General features: G+C 43.5%; 1 protein-coding gene across 8 annotated transcripts in view; it reads left to right on the plus strand.

The window, feature by feature from the left end:
• Positions 1-21749, plus strand: part of sidt2 (SID1 transmembrane family, member 2) — a 109572-nt gene extending 87823 nt beyond the window's left edge. For 7 of the 8 annotated variants that reach the window (XM_073030111.1, XM_073030110.1, XM_073030113.1 and 4 more), the window contains 5 exons: positions 2487-2533; positions 5436-5541; positions 5863-5973; positions 14806-14919; positions 17481-21749. In XM_073030111.1, the coding sequence (XP_072886212.1) occupies positions 2487-2533; positions 5436-5541; positions 5863-5973; positions 14806-14919; positions 17481-17543 (441 nt within the window). In that variant the 3' untranslated portion in view covers positions 17544-21749. The remainder of the gene's footprint in view (positions 1-2486; positions 2534-5435; positions 5542-5862; positions 5974-14805; positions 14920-17480) is intronic. The other variant, XM_073030112.1, reaches the window with a different exon arrangement.
• Positions 21750-21977: the final 228 nt, after the last annotated feature.

The raw sequence follows: 21977 nt of genomic DNA on the forward strand, positions 1-21977 counted from the left end.
TACAGAATGACATATTTACAATGGCAGCACATCCCAATTAGCAGAATCCCTTTGAATATTCAATATTGGTGTTTGTTCCTAAAGCCAGGTATGGAAAATATAATCTGTTTTACTGACTCTCGCTCTCACTCTGATGCGCGCGCTCTTCCGCGCACTCGCGCCCACTCACTCTGTCTGGCGCGCTCCCTCTCGCACTCTCCCCCTCTCGCGCGCGCTTCCTCTCTCGCGTTCACTTTCTCTCTCGCGCACTTACTCGTGCCCTCTCTGGCGTGCTGTCACTCTCTCTTGCGCACGCTTCCTCTCTCGCTCTCCCTCTCCTCGCGGTGTCCCTCTCTTGCACTCTCCCCCCTCGCACTCTCTCTCGCATTCTCCCTCGCGTGCTCTCCCTCTCGCGCGCGCTCTCTCTCTGGCGTGCTCTCCCCCTCTCGCGCGTTCCTCTCTCGCTCTTCCTCTCTTGCTCTCTCTCTCTCTCGTGCTCTCCCTCTCTCTCTCTCTCTCTCGCACTCTCTCCTCCTCGCGCGCTCTCTCTGGCGTGCTCTCACTCTCCCTCTTGCGCTCACAATCTCTCTCGCGCTCTCCCTCTCTGACGCGCTCATAATCTCTCTTGTGCTCTCCCCCTCGCGCTTTCCCCCTCTTGCGCGCGCTCACTATCTCTCTCTCTCTCCCTCTTGCTCGGGCTCTCTCTCTGGCGCGCTCCCCCTCTCGTGCTCTCCTCCTCTCGCGCTGTCTCTCCCTCGCGCTCTCTCTCCCTGGCGCACACTTTCTCTCTCATGCTCCCTCTCGCTCTCCCTCCCGCGCTCTCTCTCGCACTCTCTCTCTCTCTCGCCCACTCACTCGCGCGCTCTCCCTCTTGCGCTCTCCCCCTCTCGCTCTCACAATCTCTCACTCTCTCTCTCTGTCACTCTCTCTCGCGCGCTCTCTCTCCCTGGCGCTCACTTTCTCTCTCGCGCTCTCTCTCTCTCGCGCTCTCCCCCCCCCCGTGCTCTCCCTCTCGCGCTCTCGCTCTGGCGTGCTCTCCCCCTGGCGCTCTCCCCCTCGTGTTCTCCCCCTCTCGCTCTCACAATCTCTCGCTCACAATCTCTCACTCTCTCTCGCGCGCTCCCCATCTTGCATTTTCCCTTTTCGCGCACACTCTGTCCCTGGTGCTCACTTTCTCTCTTGCGCTCTCTCTCTCTCGCGCTGTCCCCCTCTCGCGCTCTCCCTCTCTGGCGCTCTCCCCCTCTTGCGCTCTCTCTCTGGCGTGCTCTCACTCTCACGCGCACTCTCTCTCTCTGGCGCGTGCTCCCTCTCCCTCTCGCTCGCTCTCCCTCTCTCGCGCGCTCCCCCTCTCTCACGCTCCCACTCTCTCGCGCTTTCCCCCTTGCGCTCTCGTTCTCACTCTCACACTCTCAATCTCTCACACTCTCTCTCTCTCTCTCTCACACACACACTCTCCTGGAGGAACTCAGCAGGTCAGGCAGCATCTATGAAAATGAATGAACAGTTGACTTTTCAGGTTGAGACCCTTCACCTACTCTAGTGGTCACCAACCTTTTTAAGCCCAAGATCCCCTACCTCGGCCTTAGTGAAAGGCAAGATCGACCCCAAATCGATTAGTTACATGCATGCATGCATCCGGGCAGAAAAGACCGGAAGTAAAACCCTGCAACCCGGAAGTAGAAATAATGCATGATCACTAGGTTTTCTTGCACCACGGACCGATTTAATATTGACAATATTCTTGCGGTCTGGCAGACGGGGGAGCGAGGGGTGGTGTTAAACATGACCGAAATACAGCGTTACTCGAAGCAGGTTCCTTATGTCCAGTCCATTCCGCAATTTGGTTTTTGTGGCTCTCAGCACTTACCTGCTGTCCCGCGCTACTCACGTTTTTTCTGCCGGAAAAAAACTCAGTGGGTTTGTCTTTAAGAGCGGGGTGCTTGGACTCAAGGTGCCAAAGCAGTTTTGAGGGCTTCATTGCCTCATTAGACAGCCCCCCGGCCCGAACTCCAGCCTCCCACCCACCGCCTTGACCAGGTGCGTCTGTTCCCGTGCCAGGGCTGTGGAGGTCACAGTCCGGAGAGACCAACCAACCGAACGAGGAGTGCGACAGGGCACATGTCTGCCCCCCTTGTAGGATCTATCGGCCGACAAAAGTTTGTTTCAGTAGATCGCAGCGAGGTATCTGCTCTGCTACTTACAAAACCCTGAGCCCAAATTAGGTCGTCTGCGAATATTTTAGCACTGGGTTCCCCACGAACAGTTAAATTGTGTACAGGTTTTATTTCTGAAGACTAATTCTAATTTTAGTCAATCCATAATTTCATAACTAGAATGACCCCTAACTCTCTCCTAGATCCTAGTGTTGTGATTGTGTGGAAGCAAATAAAGACTAAATATTATCATGATTCACGATAATGTTGTGTGCTCTGATTCACTGAGTTGTGGCAGTCACGTCAGCTTCTTTTGGACATGTTCTATTAAAGTCCTCTGCTTTCTGCTCTCAGGATCGAATGGTGTTGCTGATCATGGGGAACATTGTGAATTGGTCATTGTGAGTATTTGGCAGCTCCACCACATGTCTGTCCCTCCTGTCATCTTGCAGCTCTCAGACCGTGTAGCCCATTCCTTGGTGGTGGGGAAGAGATTGAAGATATCATGATATTTGTTGAGTACCTGGAAATTAGATTAGGCAGCATAAGGTTGCTACGGTTGCGATTTAATTCCTGAAGAAAAGTTTTTTTTAAAATTAACTGAAAATCACAAACTTGCAGTGTGTGTGATGGTTCTGTTTTTCTTCTGGGTGTGGAGCATAAAACATCACACTCAGGTACAGTGTTGTCAAGTGATGTAAGTTACATTGATGGCCCACAGGTGCACAGCTCAGAGCAGAGTTCTCTGAGCCATAACGAATCTGACCCAGGGAGGTCCCCTTTAAGTAATTGATATAAAGATGAAGATTTGTTTTATTTATCAAAGGTTCAAAAGTTAATTTATTATTATCAAAGTCCTTCTTCTCCAGATAGCCACAAAACCAAGAGAGAAAAGAACGGCAGCACTACCATCAACCCACTGATCCTTCCTCCCCTGCACACAAAAAAAAACGAGAAAGAGCAGGCAAAAATCACAGAACACGAAAATATACATAAAGACCGGGGGGAGAATATCAATTCACATCCAAAATGCAGAAAACTTGGGCAATATTCTCCCTCTCCATAGCAGAGTGATCTCACCAGTGATAAGAGGCAGTCTCCCATGTTATCACACGTTCATTGAAACATAGAGTGAAATGTGTCATTTTTGTCAATGACCATCATGTTCTTGAGATGTCCTGAGAGCTGCCCACAGGTCTCACAATACTTCTGACACCAACATAGCTTGCCCACAACTTATTAATCCTAACTGTGCTTCTGTGGACTGTGAGAGGAAACCGGAGCACCTGGAGGAAACCCACGCGGTCATGGGAAGACTGTACAAACTTCTTACAGATGATGGTGGGAATCAAATCATGATCAGTGCTTGCCTGCACTGTAAATTGATTGTGCAAACTGCTACACTACCGTGCCACCTACACTGAGCCTAAGATGACAAAAATCAATCCATCTAATTAAATGATAATATTTGGCAAAAGAGCCCCATCTTCTCTCAAAATCAAATCAAGGATCAAAAGTTCTACTTCTAATTTTTTCCAAACTAAGACATAACATTACTTGCGAAAACCATTGAATTAATGTAGTGACAGAGGTATCTTTCCATTTTAATAAAATAGCCCTTCTTGCCAACAATGTAACAAGTGCAATTACATGTTGAATATATGTATATTGAACAGATTAAAAATCGTGCTAAAAAACAGAAATACTATATATTTAAAAAGTGAGGTAGTGTCCAAGGGTTCAATGTCCATTTAGGAATTGGATGGCAGAAGAGAAGAAGCTGTTCCTGAATTGCTGAGTGTGTGCCTTCAGGCTTCTGTACCTCCTACCCGATGGTAACAGTGAGAAAAGGGCATGCCCTGGGTGCTGGAGGTCCTTAATAATGGACGCTGCCTTTCTGAGACACCACTCCTTGAAGATGTCCTGGGTACTTTGTAGGCTGGTACCCAAGATGGAGCTAACTAGATTTACAACCCTCTGCAGCTTCTTTCAGTCCTGTGCAGTAGCCCCTCCATACCAGACAGTGATGCAGCCTGTCAGAATGCTCTCCACAGTACTTCCATAGAAGTTTTTGAGTGTATTTGTTGACATACCAAATCTCTTCAAACTCCTAATGATCTCTTATGGTCTTGAAGTATAGTTGCTGTCTTGCCTTCTTTATAACTGCATTGATATGTTGGGACCAGGTTAGATCCTCAGAGATCTTGATACCCAGGAACTTGAAACTGTTCACTCTTTCCGTTTCTGTAAAACTAGGTTTTGATAGTGCATTGGAGGTTACAAAAAGATTTAATTGAGTTACAGACTAGGTCTTGATTACAGAATAAAGTAATTATTGACAAGTCCAATTTAGTTAACAGTAAATCCAATTTCCTATTCTAACAATGGGTACATGCTATAACGTATTTAGTAAAATTCCTGAATTTTGCTGCATTCCATGTTTCTACTTTCTATGACAATAATGGGTGCACGCTGGAACACAATTGGTGACGTTGCTGAAATGTGGGTGTTGTTGCTGCTACATTCCATGTTTCTACTTCTAGGCTTTGACTGAGGCTCCCTGTTACTGTTGTAGCATAACCCACATCCCTATCTCCTATTTATTAGACCTCACTATTCTATTTCCTATAGCACAAGCCACTTGTAGGAAAGCAGCGATGGATTGTGGTTTACAATTAGTTTTCTGGGCTCTGGAATGCAAACATCAATGTAATTGTATGAGGACATTGTGCAAACCTCGGGGAGACGGTTGTTCAACAGGTTGTGTCTTGAGTTGCCCCTCCTAGTTGAATGCAGCACAAGCTAAATTGATTTAACCATATAACAATTACAGCATGGAAACAGGCCATCTCGGCCCTTCTAGTCTGTGCCGAACGCTTACTCGCACCTAGTCCCACTGACCTGCACTCAGCCCATAACCCTCCATTCCTTTCCTGTCCATATACCTATCCAATTTTACTTTAAATGACAATATTGAACCTGCCTCTACCACTTCTACTGGAAGCTCGTTCCACACAGCTACCACTCTCTGAGTAAAGAAATTCCCCCTCGTGTTACCCTTGAACTTTTGCCCCCTAACTCTCAGCTCATGTCCTCTTGTTTGAATCTCCCCTACTCTCAATGGAAAAAGCCTATCCACGTCAACTCTATCTATCCCCCTCATAATTTTAAATACCTCCATCAAGTCCCCCCTCAACCTTCTACGCTCCAAAGAATAAAAACCTAACTTGTTCAATCTTTCCCTGTTAACTTAGGTGCTGAAACCTAGGTAACATTCTAGTAAATCTGCCTGTTATTTTTCAGAGCTGCATATGGGCTTATTCTGAGACCCAAAGATTTTGCCTCATATCTGCTGGCAATTGGGATTTGCAATTTGCTGCTGTATTTTGCTTTTTACATCATCATGAAGGTAAGAGTACAACTGTTTATAAACATTCTATTAACTTTTGAGAAGCCATTCAGTCCCAGGAATCTGTTCCAGAGGATTATACTCCAAAGAAGCCTCCATTTGCACTGCTGAGTTATTTACGTCTGTGTATGTAACTTAAGAGTATGTTTTGTGTATCGCTCTGCACTGCTGCCCCAAAATAACAGATTTCACAATGTATGTCAGTAATAAATCAGATTCTGAATTGTTAGTAAGGCGTTGTGTGTGGACAGTCAATGGGGGGGGGGAGGGGAGGCAGGATTTTGGTGTGATTTAATGACTGTTTGCTGTTTGTGCCCCCAGTTAAGGAGTGGTGAGCGGATCAGACCGATTCCGCTGATCTGCATTATCTGCACGGCTGTGGTCTGGGGTTTTGCTCTCTTTTTCTTCTTTCAAGGTCTCAGCACGTGGCAGGTAAGACCATTGTTATCAAATCAGTAGAGTGAGATTCAGTCTCTCATTTGTTCTCTCGCACACCGGAATGGTTTCTTCTTTCACCTATGTCGATCCCGTTAATGCCACAACCTTTCTTTTCCAAGGTAACCTGACCCATCGAATTAGAACATAGAAAAATAGAAAATGTACGGCACAATACAGGCCCTTTGACCCACAAGCTGTGCCGAGCATGCACTTCCTTTAAAATTACCTAAGAGTTACCCATATCCCTCTATTTTTCTAAGCTCCATGTATCCATCCAGGAGTCTCTTAAAAGACCCTATCATATCCGCCTCCACCACCACCGCCGGCAGCCCATTCCACACACTCATCACTCTCTGCGTAAAAATCTTAGCCCTGACATCTCCTCTGTACCTACTCCCCAGCACCTTAAATTTGTGTCCTCTTGTGTTTGCCATTTCAGCCCTGGGAAAAAGCCTCTGACCATCCACACGATCAATGCCTGTCATTATCTTATACACCTCTATCAGGTCACCTCTCATCCTCCATTGCTCCAAGGAAAAAAGGCCGAGCTCACTCACCCTATTCTCATAAGGCATGCTCCCCAATCCGGGCAACATCCTTGTAAATCTCCTCTGCACACTTTCTGTGGTTTCCACATCCTTCCTGTAGTGAAGTGACCAGAACTGAGCACAGTTCTCCAAGTGGGGTCTGACCAGGGTCCTATATAGCTGCAACATTACCTCTCGGCTCTTAAACTCAATCCCACGATTGATGAAGGCCAATACACCGTATGCCTTCTTAACCACAGAGTCAACCCGCGTAGCAGCTTTGAGTGTCCTATGGACTCAGACCCCAAGATCCCTCTGATCCTCCACACTGCCAAGAATCTTACCATTAATACTCTATTCTGCCATCATATTTGACCTACCAAAATGAACCACCTCACACGTATCTGGGTTGAACTCCATCTGCCACTTCTCAGCCCAGTTTTGCATTCTATCAATATCCTGCTGTAACCTCTGACAGCCCTCTACACTATCCACATCACCCCCAACCTTTGTTTCATCAGCAAACTTACTAACCCATCCCTCCACTTCCTCATCCAGGTCATTTATAAAAATCACGAAGAGTAAGGGTCCCAGAACAGATTCCTGAGGCACACCACTGGTCACCAGCCTCCATGCAGAATATGACCTGTCTACAACCACTCTTTTCCTTCTGTGGGCAAGCCAATTCTGGATCCACAAAGCAAGGTCCCCTTGGATCCCATGACTCTTTACTTTTTCAATAAGCCTTGCATGGGGTACCTTATCAAATGCCTTGCTGAAATCCATATACACTACATTTACTGCTGTACCTTCACCAATGTGCTTAATCACATCCTGAAAAAATTCAATCAGGCTCGTAAGGCATGACCTGCCTTTGACAAAACCATGCTGACTATTCCTAATCATATTATGCTTCTCCAAATGTTCATAAATCCTGCCTGTCAGGATCTTCTCCATCAACTTACCAATCACTGAAGATGTTGGAATCGATTATTCAGGATGTGGTTTTGGGGTACTTGGAGGCACATGATAAAATAAGCAATATTCAGCATGGTTTCTTCAAGGAAAAATCTTGGCCTGACAAATCTGTTGGAATTCTTTGATGAATTAACAAGCAGGATAGACAAAGGAGAATTTGTTGATGTTGTGTACTTGGATTTTCAGAACGCCTTTGACAAGGTGCTGCACATGAGGATGCTTAACAAGCTACAAGCCCATGGTATTACAGAAAAAATTCTAGCATGGATAAATCTGTGGCTGATTGGCAGGAGGCAAAGAGTGGGAATGAAGGGAGCTGTTTCTGGTTGGCTGCCAGTGACCTGTGGTGTTCCACAGGGGTCTGTGCTGTGACCAATTCTTTTTGCTTTTGGATGATGGGATTGATGGCTTTGTTGCACAATTTGCAGACAATATGAAGTTAGGTGGAGGGGCAGATAGTTTTGAGGAAATAGGGAGGCTACAGAAGGACTTAAACAGATAAGAGAATAGGCAAAGAAGTGGCAGACGGAATAGTGTTGGGAAGCATATGGTCATGCACTTGGGTAGACTTTTCTAAATGGAGAGAAAATACAAAAAAACTGAGGTGCAAAGGGACTTGGGAGCCCTTGTGCAGGATTCTCTAAAGGTTAAATCAACACGTACAAAAAAGCTGGATGAACTCAGCAGGTCGGGCAGCATCCGTTGAAAGAAGCAGTCAACGTTTCATCATGAACATCGAATTCAATGTTCATGATGAAACGTTGACTGCTTTCAACGGATGCTGCCCGACCTGCTGAGTTCATCCAGCTTTTTTGTACATGTTGATTTGACCACAGCATCTGCAGTGTACTTTGTGTGTTCTCTAAAGGTTAATTTGCAGGTTGAGTCTGTGGTGAGGAAGACAATTTCAACATTAGCATTAATTTCAAGAGGGCTAGAATATAGAAGCACCATGTAATGTCGAGACTTTATAAAGCTCTGGTGAGGCCTCACTTGGAAGTATTGTGAACAGTTTTGGGCCCCTTATCTTAGAAAGGATGTGCTGAAACTGGAGAGGGTTCAAAGGAGGTTCACAAAAATGATTCCAGGATTGAATGACCTTATCATATGAAGAGCGTTTGATGATTCAAGGCCTGTATTCACTGGAATTTAGAAGAATGAGGCGTGGCCTCGTTGAAAGCTATCCTGGATTAGATACCATGTGTTAAGTGTTTAGGTAGAGTTAGCTAGGGCTTTTCTCTTTGGAGTGGAGGAGGATCAGAGATGTGTAACTTGATAGAAATCTATAAGATGATAAGAGGCATTGTTCGAGTGGACAGCCAGACATTTTCCCAGGATGGAAGTGGCTGATATGAGGGGACATAATTTAAGGTGATTGGAGGAAAATAGGGGGGATGTCAGTGGTAAGTTTTTTGGTGCGTGGAATGTATTAACAGGGTTGATGGTAGAGGTAGATACATTAAGGGCATTTAAGAGACTCTGAAATAGGTACATGGATGATAGAAAAATGGAGGGTTATGTAGGAGGGAAGGGTTCAATTGATCTTAGAGTAGGTTAAAAGGTCAGCACAACATTGAGGGCTGAAGGGCCTGTAGTGTGCTGTAGTGTTCTCTGTTAGTTATTTTGAAGTTTCAAGTTTCTTTTCAAGTTTCTTCACCCATCTTTTTTCTACAGTTGATATCTTTACAACCATTTGTGATCTCTTGTGCCATCCATATTCTGGCCTCTTAATCATCTCCACTATTGGCATCTGTGGTTTGAGCTTCCAAGGCCCTAAGATATGGGGTACAAAAACTGAGCCACTCAACAGATTGGGCATCATCAGTGGGGACAGAGACAGTTGGTGATTTAGGTCAAATCTGTATGCTTTGTATGTGACTGTTGGTACTGTGTTTCGTACCTTGGTCCCAGAGCCACACTGTTTTGTTTGGCTGTATACTTGTGTATGGTTGAATGACAATAAACTTGAACTTGAACAAAGTTCCTTCATCAGGACTGGAAAAGTGAGAAGCTGAGTGTATTAAGTTGCTGTGGAAGGGGTTGGAGAGAACAGAGGGAATGTCTGTGATAGGATTAGGGTCAAAGTAACAATTACTTTAAATAGTGTCAGAGGATACTGCTATATCCATGGAGAAGAGAAAAAAGGTGAAGTCACAATAACTGTAATGTACATAGATGGTGAGCTTCTGTTCCTTGTGCTTCTATTGAGCCTCATTATAATAATGTGGTGGGTCAAATGACACAAGGTCGTTGTGAGAATTGGATAGGAAATTAAAGTGACTGGAGGTTGGAAGTTAAAGGTTACTCTTGCAAATTGAACGTGGGTCTTTGGGCCCTCCGTATCATGAGCACCAATACAATACACGGCATATTGAGTGCAGGAGTTGCGATATCATGTTGAAGTTGTATAAGATGTTGGTGAGGCTAAATTTGGAGCATTGTGTGCAATTCTGCTCACCAATCTACAGGAAAGACATCAACATGCTTGAAAGAATACAAAGAAAATTTACAAGGATGTTGCTGGGACTTGAGCACCTGAGTAATAGGGAAAGATTGAATAGGTTAGGACTTTTTTTCCACCTTGAGCATATGAAAATGAGAGGAGATTTGATAATGGTATACAAAATTATGGGGTAAATGCTAGTTGGCTTTGTTGTTGGGTGAGACTAGAACTAGAGGTCATAGGTTAAGGGTGAAAGGTGAAATATTTAAAGGGAACCCGAGGGTGAACTACTTCTTTCAGAGGGTGGTATGACAGTGGAATGAGCTGCCAGCACTAGTGGTGGATATCCAATCTGCCTTTGAGCTCTCCGTATCACGAGCACCAGTGCATCACACTGAATGATTCCTGGCACATCAGCCTTCATAAATCAGAGCATTGAGTACAGATGTTATGTTGAAGTAGTATAAGCCATTAGTGAGGTCAATGGGACTAGGCAGAATAGTTTAGCATGCACTAGATAGAGCCTGTTTCTGTGTGTAACTCCTAGATAAACCTCTCCCCCATCTCTGCATTCGATAAATTCAATGTACTCTGCACTCACAATCCTCTCTAGCTTGATATCAATAATCTGACTGTGAAGCGCATTGAGTCATTTTATCTTGTTTAATATAAATACATCTTAGACCATAAGTTATAGGACTAGAATTAGGCCATTTGGCCCATTGAGTCTGCTCTGCCATTTCATCATGGTTGATCCATTTTCCTCTCAACCCCATTCTCCTGCCTTCTCCCCATATCCCTTCATGCCCTGGCCAACCACAAATTTATCAACCTCTGCCTTAAATATAACCAATGACTTGACCTCCACAGCAGCCTGTGGCAACAAATTCCACAGATTCATCACTCTTTAGCTAAAGAAATTCTTCCTCATCTCTGTTCTAAATGGACATCCCTCTATTCTGAGGCTGTGTCTTCTGGTTTTAGACTCCACCGCCTTGGGAAACGTCTTCTCCACATCGCTCTATTGAGGCCTTTCAACATTCAATAGGCTTCAATGAAATCCCCTCTCAATCTTCTGAAATCCAGTGAGTACAGGCCCAGAGCCATCAAATGCTCTTCGTATGATAAGCCTTTCAATCCCAGAATCATCCTTGTGAACCTCCTTTGAACCCTCTCCAATGTCAGCACATCCTTTCTTAGATAAGGGGCCCAAAACTGCACACAATACTCCGATGAGGCCTAACCAATGCTTTATGAAGTCTCAACATTACCTTGCTTTTATATCCGAGTCCTCTTGAAATGAATGCTAACATCGCATTTGCCTTCCTCACCACAGACTCAGCCTACAAATTAACCTTTAGAGAATCCTGCACAAGGACTCCAAAATCCCTTTGCAGCACTGATCTTTGAATTTTCTCCTCATTTAGAAAATAGTCTCCTCCTTTATTCCTTCTACCAAAGTTCATGATAGAATTCCAACAGGTATGTCAGGCAAGATTTTCCCTTAAGGAAACCATGCTGACAAAGGCCTATTTTATCACGTACCTCCAAGTACCTCTAAACCACATCCTTAATAACCAACTCCAACATCTTCCCAACCACTGAGGTCAGACTAACTGGCCTGTAATTTCCTTTCTTCTGCCTCTCTCCCTTCTTGAAAAATGGAGAGACATTTGCAATTTTCCAGTCCTCCAGAACCATTGCCAGAGTCCTTTGATTCTTGAAAGATCATTACTAATGCATCCACAATCTCTTCAGCCACCTCTTTCAAAACCCTGAGGAGTAGACCTTTCTCCCTAGTTATGGAACTTCACTCATCTGCCCACTGACACTCTCAAACTTCTACCATACTGCTAGTGTCTTCCAAAGCGAAGACTGATGCAAAGTACTTAATTCAGTTCATCTGCCACTTACTTGTCCCCCATTACTACCTCTCCAGTATCATTTCCAGCAGTCTGATATCCACTCTCACCTCTCTTTTACACTTTATATAGCTGAAGATACTTATGGTATTCTCTTAATATCATTGGCTAATTTAGCTTTGTATTCCATCTTTACCTACTTTATGATGTTTTTAGTTGCCTTCTGTCAGTTTTTAAAAGCTTCCCAATCCTCTAACTTCCCACTAGTTTATGCTCTATTATATGCCCTCTCTTTGGCTTTTAGGTTGGCTTTGACTTCTCTTGTCAGCCACAGTTGGCTCATCCTGCCTTTGGGATGTATCTATCCTTCACCTGCCGAATTGCTCCAGAAACTCCAACCATTGCTGCTCTGCTGCCATCCCTGCTAGTGTTCCTTTCCAATCATTTCTGGCCAATTCCTTTCTCATGCCTCTGTAATTCCCTTTACTCCACTGTAACACTGATACATCTGACTTTAGCTTCTCCTTCTCAAATTTCAGGGTGAATTTGATCATATTATAATCACTTTCCCCTAAGGGTTCTTTTACCTTAAGCTCTCTGATTACTTTCAGTTCATTGCACAACAGAATAGCTCATCCACTAGAGGACTGAATCATGAGCTGCTATAAAAAGCTATCTCAAAGGCATTCTAGAAAATCCCCCTCTCGGAATCCCGCACCAACCTGATTTTTTCCCCCAATCTACTTGGGTATTGAAATCCCCCATGACTATTGTAACAGTACCCTTTTGACGTGCATTTTTTAATTTGTAGACCACATCCTTACTTCTGTTTGGGGGTCTGTGTATAACTCCCATAAGGGTCTTTCTACCCTTGAAGTTCCTTAGCTCTATCCACAATGATTCAACACCTTTTGACCCTATGTCACCTCTTTCCAATGATTTGATTTCATTTTTTAACCAACAGAGCAATGCCACCTCCTCTGCATTCCTGCCTGTCCTTTCAATGCAACGTGTATCCTTGGACATTAAGCTCCCAGCTGTAATCTTCTCTCAGCCATGATTCAGTGAGGCCTACAACATCATACATACCAATCTGTAACTATGCTACAAGTTCATCTGCCTTGTGTATACTCTGTGCATTCAAATATAACATCTTCAGTTCTGTATTCATCATCCTTTTCAATTGTCTGTCTTTTCCATTGCAACTCATCCTGTTGACCCATCATCAGCCTCCTCTCCTTTCTAGCAGTCTCACCATATTGCATCTGTTTATAAACCAACTACCTCATTCTCACATTATCACTCCAGTTCCCATCCCCCGCCAAATTAATTTAAAATATACCCAAACAGCTCCTGCAAACCTGCCCATAAGGATATTGGTCCCCTTCAGGTTCAGGATTAACCTATCCCTTTTGTACAGGTTGTTCCTCCCCCAGGAGAGATCCCAAAGATCCAGACATCTGAACCCTTGGAACCTGCACCAGTCCCTCAGCTGCACATTCATCTGCCAAATCATCCTATTCTTACCCTCATTGATGCATGGCACAGTCAGCAATCCAGAGATTGCTACCCTGGAGGGTCTTACTTTTCAGCTTTCTACCTTGCTCCCTAAAATCTCTCTTCAGGACCCCCTCATCTGTCGTACCCATGACACTGATGCCAATATGCTCACCCTCCCCCTTTAGAATACTGTGGACCCGGTCCGAGACATCCCTGACCCTGGCACCTAGGAGACAACATACCGTCCGGATGTCTCTATCACGTCCACAGAATCTCGTCTCTATTCCTCTGACTGAGGAATCTCCTATCACCTCTGTTCTCTTCTAAGCCACAGCACCAGACTCAGTGCCAGAAACCTGCTGACTGCGGCTCCCCCTGGTAGGTTGTCCCCCTCAACAGTATCCAAAACGGTGTACTTATAATTGAGGGGAACGGCCACAGGAGTACTCTGTACCGGCTGCCCCTTTCCCCTTTTTCTCCTGACCGTCACCCAGTTACCTGTCTCCTGCAACCTAGGGGTGACTACCTCCCTGTAGCTCCTGTCTATCACCTCCTCATTCTCCCGTATGAGTCGAAGATCATCGAGCTGCAGCTCCAGTTCCTAAATACGTTCTCTCAGGAGCTGTAACTTAGTTCACCCAGTGTAGATGTGGTTATCCGGGAGGCTGATGGTTTCTCAGAATTCCTCGTCTCAGACACAGAACAAGACACAGCCCCTGGAGCCATTCTCACTGCACCAACTGCCCTAACAGACAAGGGATGAGGAATAAAGAAGAAGAAGAAACTTACCAGATACTTAGCTCACCCAAGCCTGATGCGCCAAAGCCACACTTACACTGGCCCTCTCACACAATGGCCGCTCCAACAATGGCCCTTCCACTTGCCCCACCTTATTTTTATTTGCCTTTTCTAATGAATCCCGCTGTCTTTTTTAATCTTCAGCCGCGTACCTAAGTGAAATCGCTGCTTCTTATGATGCTCCTGCTCACTGATTGGGTGTAGTCCAACTCAGAAAACTGCTGCAAAACGCTCCCATTTTTAATCTTCAGCCGCGGACCCAAGTGAAATTGCCGCTTCTCATCCTCCTGCTCACTGGGCTCAGTCCAATTCCAAAACCTGCCGCAAAGTGCTGCTGCTTTTAATCTTCAACCGCAAATCTAAATGAAATTGCCACTTTTACTCGTGTCCCCGCTCACTGATTGGGCACAGTCCAACTCCGAGAACTGCCGCAAAGTGTTGCCTTTTTTTAAAATCTTCAGCTGCGATCCAAAGTAAAATTGCTGCTTCTACTCATACCCCCACTCACTGATTGGGCACAGTCCAACTCTGAAAACTGTCGCAAAGTGCTGCCTTTTTTAATCTTCAGCTGTGAACCTAAGTGAAATCACCGCTTCTACTCGTGCTCCCATTCATGGATTGGACACAGTCCAATTTTGTTGTTATTTAATTGCAATATCTACAATAGCAGCTCGTTTAACATTCTGAGTAAACGTCTGCTTCCTTTCCCATTTTCAAGAAAACTCCTGCCGAGTCCAGAGAACACAACAGAGAATGCATCCTGCTCCAGTTCTTTGATGATCACGACATTTGGCACTTCCTATCCTCCATCGCGCTGTTTGGCTCGTTCCTTGTAAGTAAACGTCTCCGCTGTCTTGCTGCCCATTTGAGTTTTCGACCATCTTCCCAAAGTCCCTTCCATGTGCCTCGGTGTCAAATTTTAGTAATTCTCCAGTGGGCATTGTTGAATCCTGATGCTATTTTAGTCCAAAAGTTCTTCATAAGTTAAGAATGATTGTCATATTAAACATTACAAGAGCAAAGAATAGAAAGGAGAAGCAGGGGAAGAGAGTGAACAGAGGTGGTCTGGTCATCCTAGACCACTGATTCCACTGAAATTCCAACTGATAACAGTCAACCAATTTGAGACAACTGTAACCAGTGAAAATCTCATATATATATATATATATATATATATATATATATTAGTGATTATATAAAAATACAAACAAGCATATGGAAGTTAAACTACAAGGAAAATTACAGTTCTACAATCCAACAGCATTCTGCATAGTATAGCACAGGAACAAGTCCTTCGCCTACAAAGTCTGTGCTGAAAACGATGCTGAATTAGACTAAATCTCTTCCTCTTGCACATGAACAAGATTCCTCCATATTCATGTGTCTAACAGCTTCTTAAATGCCACAGTTGTATCTGCTTCTACCACTACCCTGACAGTCTGTTCTAGGCACCCATCACTCTGTGTTTAAGAACACATCACCCCCTCACATTTACTTTAAATTTTTCCTCTCTCACCATAAATGCATGGCCTTTAGTATTTGGCGTTTCCATACTGGACATCCACCCTATCATTGCCTCATAATTTTATAAGCTTTTGTTGGTTCTCCCCTCAGCCCCCAATGCTCCAGAGAGAGCAACTCAACCCAAGTTTGTTCAAGCTCCCTCTACAGCTCATACCCTGAAATCCAGGCAGCGTCCTGGTGAAGCTCTTCTGTACCCTTTGCAAAGCTTCCACTTATTTCCTATAATGGGGTGAGCAGAAAAGCACACAACATTAAAAGGTGTTTTATGCCTTTTGGATGTTGTTGAAATGGTTTAACTGCTCTGAAGAAAAGTCCAAAAAAGCAAACAAAGGACCCCTTTTGGAGGCTTTGGAGAAGTTGTAGAAGAGGTCTAAGCAGACTACCCAAGGAAAAAACAAAAATAAACATAGATGCTGTAAATCTGAAATAAAGACAGTAAGCTTTGTAAATAGAGCCTGTCCTTGTTTATTACCTGAACTGGTCATAAGTTGGAGGTGAGCAACACCAGTGGTTGAGAGGGTCACAGAACCAGTGGTGACAGGGGAGCAAGCAGGTGCGGAAAGAATGGCTGGCAGCTGTCCTCAGTGATTCGGTCAGTGAGGGAGTTGCCTCAGCGATCCCAGCCCTGTGTGACTCGGACAGGGGGAAGGATGTTTTGGTGAGCTGAAATTCTCCAGTGTGGTTCTTTTGAGAAAGGTTGCAGTTACCAGCACTGTTACAGTTCAGCTGAATGGTCATAGGATTAACAACCATCATATGGGGTGGGGGTGCAGAAATACTGAAGAAAGAAGTTGTTTATGTTTCAACTCAATCAGCCTAGTCCAGCACAAGAAAAGCCCTCCCCACCATTGAGCACAACTGCAAGGAGCACTGCCACAAGAAAGCAACGTTTGTTATCGAGGGCTCCTCGCCACCGCACCCACCACCATTCAGACCATGCTTCTTCTTGCTGCTGCCATTGAGAAGGCTGTGGAGGAGGCTCATGTTCCACACCACCAAGTTCAACAAGAGTTATTACTCTTCAACCATCAGGCCTTCAACCTTCAACTCTTCAAGCCTGAACCGGCATGGATTATTTTCACTTACCTCAACTCTAAAATACCTATGGACTCACTTTCAAGTACTCTACAACTCATGTTCTCAATATTATTTATTACTTATTATTTTTTCACATTTTCAGTTTGTCTTTTGCACATTGATTGTTAATGTTTGTGTTTAGATTTTCATTGACTATTGTGTTTCTTGTGTGTGGCATGTGGCCAAGTGGATAAGGTGTTGGTCTAGTGATCTGAAGGTCGCTAGTTCAAGCCTTAGCTGAGGCATTGTGTTGTGACCTTGAGCAAGGCACTTAACCACACATTGCTCTGCGACGACACCGGTGCCAAGCTGTACTGGCCCTTGCCCTTCCCTTGGACAACATCGGTGGCGTGGAGAGGGGAGACTTGCAGAATGGACAACTGCAGGTCTCCCATACAACCTTGCCCAGGCCTCAGTCATCATCGAAAATTGATGGACAGCCGAAGAAGATTGTATTTCTTTGTACCGACTGTGAATATCTGTAAGAAAATGTATCTCTGGGTAGTATATGGTGACATATATGTACTTCAATAATAAATTTACTTTGAACTGCAGATCAGTGTTCTGTCATCAACCTAGGATGCTGCCTCAGTACAGCTCCTTCCCAGGTTGCAAATCCCTGACATGGCCATCCTGAATATATGGAGCGTTTGGAGACCCGCAGGATGGACGGGGAGGGATTTAACAGCTGCTGTGGGGCTGTAGGCATCCTCTGCTATTCAATCTCTCCTGGTAATTATAACCATCTAGTTGTATTATTGTCCTTGTGAATGTTATATGTCTCTTCCTCAGATCTTGCTGACCCTGGATGAAGACCTGGACGATGTACCAAGAGACAAGATCTACGTGTTCTAATCCCTGTTCAGCTAAAGGACAGTAATAGACACTGTACTGCGGACTCTCTGCCTCTATCCTCTTTGGCTCACTCCTCTTGAGCCAAAAGAAGAGAAACAGAACTCGCAGGGCAGTTGCAAGCAAGCCTGACGCAGTGGAAGCAGTTGCGACCCATATGCCCAAGGGCTGCCTCGTTTTTGCGTTTCAAGCAACAAGTTTTTGTTGTTGATCCTTGTCACTTTGCATGGACCTTCAGCTCAAGAAAGACAGATGTTGGCTTCTCCAGTGTTGATTGGTGCCCAGTCTTTTAAGACACAACATCATTGTCATCCGGTTTTACAATTTTACTTTCAATAGATGACTAGAGTTTGAAGAATTCGATTTTTATGCAGAAATTTTGGAATAAATTCAGGCTGAGGCAGAAAATGTGGAAACAATATTTTTCAATGCCAACATATTTATCACCAATTTTTTCACTATTTGAGTCCTAACCAAAGCTCTATAGCCACCAGGAGAGGAAGGTAACAGAAAACAACATCGCTGGTTTAAAAAATAAAATATCCTTTTTGTGTTTTGTCACAGCCTTGCTAATGGAAAGCTACAAATAATGTTTGTATATTGGTCTAGGTGGTGGCTTAATATTGTATCCTACTTGTCGGAGGGCATGAAGCAAGTGTAATACGAAGATTCATTGTAGTCTATTTGTCTTTGAGTTCCTGGTGACCAATCTGTGGGGCACAGTTGGCTTTAGAAGCTTTGTCAAAACCCAAGGCCAGTGCATTGGTTTAACCTCAGTGTAGACACCAGAGAAAGTAAAATTAGACAACTTGCAGAGATGAAGTGATCATAGGTAAAGTTAGTCTCAATACAGAACCTAGCACAAAACTGACACTAATTATTGTACCTTGTTAAAGGGGATAATGAAATAATGATTAACTTAGTTGGTGCTTTGCTATGCTGATGGTTTAGAATTGGAGTTGTGGTGCACTGTATGGGAAACTCTGTATTCAATTAGCACATATTGCAAGCACATGCACAAATTATATTTGATATGTGCCCAATGTGCAAATAGATGAGCCCTAAAAATTGATCCCTGGTTGGTCATTTTACAGAACTGAATTTTCAAGGGCATTGTGCAAAATGCTGTTTTGCTGTACATTGGTAACTGTGTTACAAATTGGGATTTAATTTCTAGGCAATTTTACTTTTGCTAGATATAATGTGGAAATTATCTCTCCCTCACCTTTATGTTATGCTGTGAAGAAATGTCCCCAAAGGAGAGTTTATGTGTTGCTCTTTTTCCCCAGAGGATCAGTTTTCGGGACTCTATTTTACATTGTAAGCTCTGTTATGGGTTGTATCAGGGTTAAATTTTGCCTACAGCTGAAGTGCTGAGTTGGTGTTAATCTATGCCTTGTCATTTGTGGTCTCTTTAATGTCCTCAGGTTAATTTTTGCTGAGTTTCCAAAAACCTATCTGGGAGATGGCCACATGGGTCAATATGATATCATGTAGTGGGCATCTCCAGTGTATTGCATCTGTTAGACTCTCAACACTCGATGTCTGTGCATCTACTCACAAAGGCTTGTAGCTGTTTGGCATTCATGGCTATACAGTAATGGGGTGCCTGATAATTTCAAGGGTGCAGTTCTAATCCACAGGGATCACTTCAAATTGAGACACTGATGACAGTGTCCTTTTTGAAGACCTCATCGGTTGAAAATGTGGCAAGTCTCCATTAAGACTGAGATGTATAAATTTTCATTTTAATATTGCAATTGTTCTTTGTAGGCGAGGTGACAGAATTTTTGCATGAATCCCCCCCCCCCCAACTACCGTCAAGATAATTTGTATAATTATGTAATTTACAAGGTTTATCAAATCCCATTTTCTGCAATAGGACCTCTTACAGAAACATACTTGTTATGCACAAAAGATGTTCGAATAGAATGCTAAATCTTTACAAAGTTCCAGTGCTGTTTTTCAGAACAGGATGAGTTAACCTCTTTATTAATTGGATCGCCAGAATGCACCTTTTTAAAAGCAGTTAACACCATTTGTTGATATAAACTGTATAAAATCTACATCCTATGGTTGGGGTTAAATTATAATGTGCCTAAATTTCTAGCAGTAAATTCTGATCTTAGCTGGCTCAGGAAATTGTATTATATTTTAAGAAAAAAATTAGTTAATTAAACAGCAAACTTTTGTTTTGATACTTTATAGTTGAAGGGTTTGTTGGGCACTGGGAAGAGGGCGAATCTGTGGGTCATAAGATGCTTCGTAGCAAGTATGAATGTCTGGAAATGTTGGCCGCTACTACTAGGTAGCACTGTTGAACCTTTGGGTATGTGGTCATTGGTCTGTTTCTGATTTTCATCTGGATAAGTGGGCCTCACTGCCTTACTACGAGGGGTGATTGGTAAGTTTGTGACCTAATGTAGAAGGGAATGAGTTATAAAGCTCTCGTTACATGCACACGCAGTTCAACTCTGATTATGCAGAAAGTTTGAAGTTAATAACTTTTGTGGTATTTCTGTTTCAGATACAGTAATTGAAAATTGCTAGGTTTTCTAAAATTGACTCCTACCTTAGGCCACAAACTTATCAATCACCTCTTGTACTGTGGGGTAGGGAGGTAAATTGAATATCTCTGTTAAAAGTGAGAACGGGCAAAGTCAGAAACCATTTATCAGACCGCATGAGATCAGAAAAAAATCTCTTGTACCCAGAAGTGCGGAGATGTGAAACTTGTTTCTACAGCAAGGGAGAGGAGGATACAGGATTGTACGGATCTAACTTGAAACAAGGTTCAGGTAATCACTGGGCTGCTCACACAGATTTCTCTCTGCAGAGTTATATATGATGTAATTCTGTAGAGATGTATGAATCTTGCAGCTCTCAGTTGTAGTCAACTGCTTGGGAATAAATTGTGCTAGCCCATTTTAAAATTTCACTGGCCAAATCCCACCCAATACTGTCTGCAATATTGGGCTGTAAAATGGCAAACTGTAGAGAAATGCTGAAGCAGTAGAGCTCCACCTCAGGCTGGCCTTAGTTCATGGTTTCCACACCCCACAGGGATGCAGGCTGCACAGGCAGATTCTCAACTCTAGCTCTCTGTGAAACTCTAGCCTTAGCAAACAGTGACAAAATCTCTGGCTAATGGTAATCCTTTAGGGAATCAGAATATGTCCACTAGCCAGAGGGTTGAGATGAACTGATAGTTATTGTATCAATGTGAATGTGGTACTGTAACTTAGACCCACTAAGACTGTAAGATAATGTTTGTAGGCAATGTTCCAGAGATTGTCAAGGGAAAAGGGATGCGGATTACCCCAACTTAATGTATGATGCACAAAACTACAGAATAATGTATAATAGTTTTAACTGTGTTTTAGTCCAATAACTCTGGGAATGTGACATTGCCATTTAATGCTACCCTTCTTTAAACAGGAAGGACAGGAATTATAATGCCCCTATTCAAAATTAAAGAAACAATCGTTTAAAATATATTAAACATTTTCTTAAAGAAACAAATCTAAATACCGGTAATTTCCAAGTTACTAAAAATATTACAGAAAATACAAATGATAATTTAGTTATAAAACACTGAGTTCAAATCCAAGTGAGGGAAAAATGGCTAAGGATCAGACCATTTTAGCAAAGATTAATAGTGTTGTGAACAGCAATTTTATATTCTGCTTATTCTGTTCAGCCATGTGGTGAATTTATAGTTTGGTGCTATTGGTATGGCTCATCAGTAATTAGGGCATTAAACTATCATTAGGGTGATGGGAATTCCATACTGTACTATACTGTTCAATTCCAAGATGTGCGCAGATTTCTCAAAGTGGAGGTATTTAAAACACTTTCAATTAATGATCTGAAACCCTGAGTCAGGATAGTTTAAAAATTACAGATGCATCTCAGCCACCCGGAGGTAGCTCAGACTGCGTTAACTGTAATCAAGCTTGTGTATAACTGTCTTCAATCTTCCAGGCCTGGTAAAGGCTAAAGGTTGAGGCATTCATTTGGTTAATAAAAACTCAAAGAATGATCCAGCCTTTGTTGAGAAGTGGCTCAGATTTTCAACTTTTTACAAAATATTTGTCCAATTCATTTACTGTTAACTTTACAACTTGCTGTGCAGCATTGTTACAGTAAAGCATTTGATGTCATAGAAAATCATTACAATAAATCTTAAAGCCTATTTAGTGTCTTAGAGCCTGCGTCATGTTTGTTTATTTATGACACACCTTTTTACTGGGCATCTCTGGAAATGCAGCTCGTTAGCCCCCCACTAACAGCCACTGGACCCTGCAGCGAGAAACCCACCTTTCTCAGGCTCTATACATTGAGGGTGTATATGATCTTAACCCCACCAAACCTTAGATCGTGTGAATGCTGTGGGACTTACTGTCTCCTCCCCCTCCTGCCCCCCACAATCACCTG

The sequence above is a fragment of the Hemitrygon akajei genome, chromosome 26, assembly GCF_048418815.1.
Source record: "Hemitrygon akajei chromosome 26, sHemAka1.3, whole genome shotgun sequence".
Lineage (NCBI taxonomy): Eukaryota > Metazoa > Chordata > Chondrichthyes > Myliobatiformes > Dasyatidae > Hemitrygon > Hemitrygon akajei.